This window comes from Chenopodium quinoa, unplaced genomic scaffold (assembly GCF_001683475.1).
Source record: "Chenopodium quinoa cultivar QQ74 unplaced genomic scaffold, ASM168347v1, whole genome shotgun sequence".
NCBI classification, from domain to species: Eukaryota; Viridiplantae; Streptophyta; class Magnoliopsida; order Caryophyllales; family Amaranthaceae; genus Chenopodium; species Chenopodium quinoa.
In genome coordinates this window covers 238,269-245,628 of record NW_018742607.1, presented here as the reverse complement: position 1 = coordinate 245,628, position 7,360 = coordinate 238,269, and the positions used below count along the sequence as shown (strand labels likewise).

Below are 7,360 nucleotides of genomic sequence, written 5' to 3'. Positions count from 1 at the left end.
GATGATAAATAAGTAAAGAGATTTAGAATAATAGCAGAATTAAACAAAACTCCATTGATGACGACGAAGCTAAGCTTCAATTTTACAGAAGAAAATGGTGAAAGAGGAAAAGTAGAGAGAGAAAAACTTGGGAAAGAAGGTTCAGTAATTCAATGTAATGAATGGAATTACAGGTACAAAACATTTATATCGGCAATAAATGCAATAAGCTAAAAAACAGAAAATAGAATATAAGTTTGTTATAACAAACTTATTCTGATGTGACAGATGAGCTGGCAGCAGTAGTATTATCTCCAATACCCCCACTCAAGCTAGAGGGTGATTGAGAATCAATCAGTCCTAGATTGGAACTGACCTCAAAGTGTTGAGAATCAGGTAAAGACTTGGTGAACAAATCAGCAAGTTCATCAGCACTAGGAACATAAGACAATTCAATCAAGCCTTAAAAGACTTTCTCCCTAGTAAAATGGCAGTCAATTTCAATATGTTTAGTCCTCTCATGGAAGACTGGATTCTTGCCAATGTGTATTGCTGCCTAATTATCACAATTCAACCTTACAGGGAGAAGATCAGAAACTCCAATCTCTTACAAAAGCCTGACCAACCAAGCAATCTCAGAAGCTGCAGCTGCCATGGCTCTGTATTCTGCTTCTGAAGATGATTTAGAAGTAGTGCCCTGCTTCTTTAACTTCCAAGATATAAGAGAGGATCCTAGTAGCATGATGTATCCAGTGAGAGATCTTCTAGTATTGGGACAAGCAGCCCAATCTGAATCAGAGTAAGCCTGAAGGGTCAACTAAGGAGAAGCTTGTAGTAAAATACCTTGACCAACTGTGCCTGCCACATACCTCAAAACATGTTGCAAAGCAGCCATGTGTGGCAACCTTGGTTGCTGCATAAATTGACTCAAGGTTTGCACAACAAATGAAATATCAAGTCTAATATGTCTCAAGAAATTCAGTTTACCAACCAAACACCTGTAAAGAACTAGATCAGAACAAAAATCCCCTTCATCTTGATACGGCTTCAGAGTAAACTGGTAGAGGTGTCTTTGCTGATTTAGAGACATCCATATGAGACTCCTGTAGTAATTCTCTAGTAAAATTTCTCTGAGTAAAGATAATTCCCTGAGGAACATGAACCACTTCTATTCCAAGAAAGAAGTGCAATCTGCCTAAATCTTTGATTTTGAAAACATTATGCAATCAAATGTGTTTTCAAATCAAGAATTGTAGCAACATCACCACCAGTTATAATAATGTCATCCACATAAACTGCAACAATGGTGACAAAACCACCAGATTTCTTCAGAAACAAACAAGTATCATTTTTAGATTGAAGAAAACCCTTGGTCAGCAATTCTGATGTAAGCCTTGCAAACCATTTCCTAGAGGCCTGTTTCAGCCCATAGAGTGACCTTTTGAGTCTGCAAACCTTTCCATTTGGATTAGGAATGCCTTCTGGAACCCTCATAAAAATCTCCTCATCTAGATTACCATGCAAGAATGCATTGTTTATGTCAAGTTGATGAAGATCCCAATGTTGACTAGCATCCAAAGACAAAAGACACCTTATTGTAGCCATCTTAACTACAGGTGAAAAAGTTTCTTCAAAGTCAATTCTATACCTCTATGTAAACCCCTTAGCAACTAATCTTGCCTTAAGCCTTTCAACAGACCCATCAGCCTTAAGTTTAACCTTGAACACCCATTTGCACCCTATAGCTTTTTTACCCTTAGGAAGCTGCACCAAATCCCAAGTATCATTATCCATCAAAGCTTGAATCTCTTTCTGCATTGCAAAAACCCATTCTGGATTCTGAGAAGCCTCAAAATAGCTAACAGGTTCAGTAACCTTGTTAGTCTGGCAAATCAAAGCTCTATGAGGTGCTGGTAAATCATCAAACACTACTATATTACACCAATGATGAGCCTCACAAGCAACATAATTATTCCACCATGATGGTGGTTTGACAGGTTGGTAGATTGCCTTATAGGTGCCTGATTGATTTCTTCACTAGAAAGTGCAGAAGGAGAATGAGAAGTAGTGTCCTGTGACTGGTTGTCTTGGGAAGGAAGAGAAAAATTTTGTGAGGTTGGGCTATTTTGTGAAGGTGAGTTATTTTGTGAAGGTGGAATATTTGGTGGAGGTGTAAGAGGTAGATCTGTGTCTAGGATAAAAGGTTCTGGAACAAAAACATTTGTGTCTAGGTTAAAGGGTGTGAAAGCAGGTAAGAAAATGGGATTGGGGTTAATATCTTTCTGTGAAAAATGGAATGACAAGTGTTTTTCATGGAAAACTACATCCCTTGAAACAAAAACCCTTTTGGAATCAAGGTCACACAGTTTGTATGCCTTTTGGCTTGGTGGATACCTAATAAGAATACAAGGAACTGCCCTGGGATGAAATTTGGTTCTATGTGTCTTAAAAGTAGAGGCATAACACAAACAACTAAATACTCTCAAGTGATCTATGTTAGTTTTAATGTCAAATAACCTTTCATAAGGACTAAGAAAGCCAATAGAGCTTAAAGGCATCCTGTTAATAAGATGAGTAGCTGCAAGTAAACACTCACCCCAAAGAAACTCAGGCACATTAGATTGAAAATACAAAGCTCTTGCTATTTCCAGCAAGTGTCTGTGTTTTCTTTCCACCACAGCATTTTGCTGTGGTGTATCGTGCAACTCTTCTGATGTGTAATGCCATTTTCTGATAAAAAACCAAGATATCACCTTCACACAATTCTTTGGCATTGTCAGATCTAATACACTTGATTGTTTTATTGAACTGATTAGCAACAAGAATAGCAAAATTTTCAATGATCTTCACTGCATCAGATTTATTTCTCAAAAGAAAAGTCCATGTATTAATAGACATCTAAAATGGTCAAGAAAAGTGTATAGCCATCGTGAGTTGCCCTTTTATAAGGACCTAAAGTATCTATATGTAAGAGATCAAAACTAGCAGAACTCTTACTTGAACTAAGAGGAAAAGGTAATCTGGTTTGTTTAGCCTTGGGACATACTTGACAAATGCTATCATGTTCTATATTACAAGAAAACATGTTCTTAACATGATGCAGCTTATTGAATGGCATATGTCCAAGTCTTAAATGCCAAAGTTTGGCTTCTTCATAACTAGAAACAGAAATCATACCAGTCTTGACTGATTTTTTTGCTGCAAAAGCTCACCACCATCATTAACAGCATATAATCCAGACTCTAGCTTACCAAGAACCAAGGAAGAGTTCTTGTGAGGATCCTGAATCACACAGGTATCATGTGTGAACTTAATGTCACATCCTAGGTCCTTACACAACTTGTGTGAAGATATTAAATTGAATTGAAAATTAGGAACATGAAGAACATTTTTCAACTCAATTCCATTTTGAAATTTAACAATTCCAATATGTTCAACCACTACTTGTTTCCCATTTGCCACTGTGATTGTGTTTGGATATTTGGTGTGCTTATGATAACTATCAAATAGATCTAAATAAGAGCACATGTGATCTATAGCACCACTATCAATTATCCATTTAGTATTGAAACAAGTCAAGAGACAAGTATCTGCCACATAGGCTGAACCAGGAGTCTGTAGAAAATTCTGTGCACTTGCATTGCTTGTTCCAGCAGAATTAACTCCAGACTGAGAACCATCCTGATTCACCATCTGCAAAAAAGGATTATATTGTCCCATGGAAATATGAGCAGTCTCATAAGAACTTTCATGATCATTCTCTTCTTCTCCATATACAATAGCTGCAATCTTCTTCCCTTTGTACTTATTCTACCCAAAATTGGGTGGATAACCATGTAACTTGAAACACTTCTCTATTGTGTGCCCTGAAATCTTGCAATGATCACAAAATAATCCAGAATTCCTTCTTATACTTGGCACAAAACCAGTAGAACCAGAAGAAAAGTTAGGTCTCATTTGCCCTGTATTCTGAAATCTGAAATTCCCTGTAGGTCTAGGAGGAGAATTGTAAGAGGAATTGTATCTCCTTCCATCAGCTGCAAAAGCCATAGTACCAGAATCATCCACCATACTCACTTGTCTTTGTTTCTCCTCTTGCATCAGTAACCTATAAGCTACTAAAATAGTAGGGAGTGGCTGCATCATCAACAAATTTGTTCTCACACCAGCATACTTAGCATCCAACTTCATCAACAATTGCACCAATCTCTTTTCCTGTTGCTGTTTCAAAATTTTCTGAATCAAATTACAAGTGCAACCACTGCAAGTACATACAAGTAAAGGATTCACTCCACTAATATCATCCCAAAGTGCCTTGATCTTAGCAAAGAATTCAGCAACAGGAGCAAGACCTTGCATGAGCTCACTCAAGGATTGTTGCAAGGTATATAGTTGAGGACCAGAACTCTAAGAGTATCTTTCCTCAAGATCCTTCCAGATCTCTCTAGCTGAAAAGAAATACAGTATACTTCTAGCTATAGTACTGTCAACTGAATGAAGAAGATAGCCAGTGATCATTGCATTACAACGATCCCATGCCTGAACCTCAGGACCAGAAATCGGTCTCAACAATGTTCCATCAACGAAACACAATTTATTTTTAGCAGAAAATACTATAATCATACTAAGCCTCCATTCATTATATCCTTCACCAGAAAATTTCACAATAACCAGAGAATTGGTCGGATTCTCTGAAAGATGGATGAAATATACACTAGCAGGATCACTAGTAAGAACTAAATTGTTTGATTCAGGCATTTTAATTGAAGAAGTAGAGAAATGATTAATCGGCAAAATAACAAAATCATATCTCAAATTCGAATTGAATCAGCAGAATTCCAAGAAATCGCAATAAAATTCAAGAAACCTCAAGAGAAATCCGAGAAACAAAGATAAAACCACACTTAGAAGATCGATGCGAAGAGAACACGAACTTCAATTGAAAATCCAGAAAAACAACACTCAATCGGCAAAATTAACAAGTCAATTTCAGTATAAAACTAACCTGTACCTGCTCTGATACCATAAAGAGATTTAGAAGAATTGCATAATTGAACAAAACTCCATTGATGACTGACGAAGCTAAGCTTCAATTTTATAGAAGAAAATGGTGAAAGAGGAAAAGTAGAGAGAGAAAAACTTGGGAAAGAATTTTCTGTAATTCAATGTAATGAATGGAATTACAGGTAAAAAACATTTATATTAGCAATAAATGTAATAAGCTAAAAACATATAACATAATATAAGTTTGTTATAACAAACTTATTCTGATGTGGCAGATGAGCTGGCAGCAATAGTATTATCTCCAATAAGAAGAAACCCCAAGGCATGTGAAAAGGATCGATTAAATTATTGGTACGTAACTCGTATGTGCACATAATATAGACCCCCCAACTGAAGTTTTTTAAGAACATAGTGTCCTGATACCTGTCTTATGTATGAGTCAGATGAAGCACACTGCACACATTCTTCTTACAACAAAAGAGCCACTCCAAAATCCAAATGTTGAAACTTATGAGATTTTTAAGTGTCCTAACATCCAAAAGGAACAAGCAATATCAAAATCTGGCATGCTTTGCATTTTGTTCCTGGTAAGTACTTTAGAAGCAATGATATCGAGCCTACAGGTGATGATTAATACATAAACTTTGTTTATCTAACGGTAATAATATTTATGTTGTGCCAATTGCTAAAAAGATTGTCGAATTGCAGTTGTATGGGACGGGAAGGAATGACATTGTTTTCAGGAAGTTCATTGTGGAGATTACTAGTGTCACAAAGCAATCAAGAGAAGAAGGGTATAAATTCGAAATTGGATGTGTGATTCACCAGTTATGTAAGACTGCCTATGTGTGTTACTTAAGTTGTTTATTTTAGGTGCATCTAAAACATCTTATGTAGTTTATATATGTAATCATTATGACATTTTTGGAATCAGATTATTATTATGGAGTTAAAGTATGGCGTCAGAAAACATCTCATGTAGTTTAGTTATTTATGTAATCATTATGACATTTCTGGAATCAGATTATTATTATTATGGAGTTGAAGTATGGCGTCAGAAAATATCTCATGTAGTTTACTTATTTATGTAATCATTATGACATTTCTGGACAAAAATTAACACTAATGGAGTTATAATATGGCATCAGAATGAGATTAAATATATCATTTTATTTATAAAAGTAAACACTTAACTTGAAAAGAACTTACACCCTCAATAACGTAACTATAATAACTACAATACTTAAAACTATTGATGTTGTCAACCCCATCCTAGAGAGTTTCATTTTAGTCGCTTCGCACTTGGACAACTTTATACGTAATAATTCACTATCAACCCTCATTTCCGATATTTTGTCTCAGAGAAGCTTAATTTCAACTTTTAGATTGACCGCCTTGCAGTTCATTGCCATGCACTGCTCCTCCAATTGTGCCACTAGATCCCTTAGGCTTTGGGATTCATGTTGGTTTGCTTCTTCTTCCCAGCAAAATAATCCACAATTATCATCCTATCAAAGAATTTAAACATTTGGGTATATCATACTCCACAACACTTCATAAAACGAAATAAAGGGGAAATTAAGGGTACAGCCGGAAATTACCTTCCAATTCGGACATGAATAAAACTTGCGCCCTGCATTTTCAGTTTTTTGCACACTTGTACTTTGGCTAGTAGACTATGATTGCATACAACAACTTGTTCACCAACGTTCATGTTTCAAGTAGAGGATGAACATGATTCATTTTTTATTTTTTTATTTTTTTCCTCTACGACTGTCATCTTCACTAACAATACGAATTTGTTGGCATTCGCTCTCTACTACTTTATAGGTTTGACACGTGGACTACTTGTATTTTGAAATTAAAGCAATTAATACTATTATCGTTGGGTATATCATAAAATATTCAATTTTAAAAACTACAAATATATCATATAACATAATTTAGTTTATAGGATCATTATAATTGTTATAGAATTAAAATTGTTTACTTTGAATCTGAAAAATACAAGTATTAGGTCCTTGGTACACCCGTTGATCAATTAGTTAGTGCATTAAATACTCTAAACATTGGTAAATGTAGAGTGCATATTTCAAAATAGTTACCATTAGTGACGTAACACTTACTTGTAGTACTGTAGGGAATAGTTTCAAGCCTTTAAAATCCCACTAGCTTGAACCCCACTGTGATCATACACTAAAGTACGGTGGCGTCCAAAAGGGAAGAAGATAGAGCAAAAGAGTCACCAACAAGTTTTTAAGGAACTTGTAAACCGTCACGAGGTGAAGGTTACACCCCTTAACGATCCAAGAGATCGTCAACTCCATAAGGTCATGAACCAAATAAGGGTTCGGGGATGAAGGTACAAATCAAACCT

The 7,360-nt window shown here is 35.7% G+C and overlaps 2 protein-coding genes across 2 annotated transcripts; both read right to left on the bottom strand.

Annotated features, from left to right (window-relative positions):
- Nucleotides 1-250: 250 nt before the first annotated feature.
- LOC110721223 (uncharacterized mitochondrial protein AtMg00810-like) lies at nt 251-1,069 on the bottom strand. Its single transcript, XM_021900371.1, has 3 exons — nt 823-1,069; nt 606-768; nt 251-413 (listed from the first exon to the last, which is right to left on the bottom strand). Exons 1-3 carry the CDS (start codon nt 1,067-1,069, stop codon nt 251-253), a joined length of 573 nt encoding a protein of 190 aa, XP_021756063.1.
- A 560-nt stretch (nt 1,070-1,629) lies between these two features.
- Nucleotides 1,630-4,338, bottom strand: LOC110721222. Its single transcript, XM_021900370.1, has 6 exons — nt 3,901-4,338; nt 3,157-3,789; nt 2,977-3,045; nt 2,733-2,877; nt 2,497-2,689; nt 1,630-2,011 (listed from the first exon to the last, which is right to left on the bottom strand). Exons 1-6 carry the CDS (start codon nt 4,336-4,338, stop codon nt 1,630-1,632), a joined length of 1,860 nt encoding a protein of 619 aa, XP_021756062.1.
- Between the last annotated feature and the right edge of the window lie 3,022 nt (nt 4,339-7,360).

Bases quoted from the DNA above. Each gene is read 5' to 3' on its own strand.
- LOC110721222 (XM_021900370.1), bottom strand. From the start codon at position 4,338: ATGCAAGGTCTTGCTCCTGTTGCTGAATTCTTTGCTAAGATCAAGGCA. The intron at 2,690-2,732 runs GTGATATCTTGG...ATTACACATCAG, and splicing joins TGCCAAAGAATTGTGTGAAG to AAGAGTTGCACGATACACCA. The intron at 2,012-2,496 runs GTTATTTGACAT...TTTCTAGTGAAG, and splicing joins TTTCTTAGTCCTTATGAAAG to AAATCAATCAGGCACCTATA.
- LOC110721223 (XM_021900371.1), bottom strand. From the start codon at position 1,069: ATGTCTCTAAATCAGCAAAGACACCTCTACCAGTTTACTCTGAAGCCG. The intron at 769-822 runs GTATTTTACTAC...ACTCTGATTCAG, and splicing joins GGCAGGCACAGTTGGTCAAG to ATTGGGCTGCTTGTCCCAAT. The intron at 414-605 runs GTTGGTCAGGCT...TTATGTTCCTAG, and splicing joins GCAGCTTCTGAGATTGCTTG to TGCTGATGAACTTGCTGATT.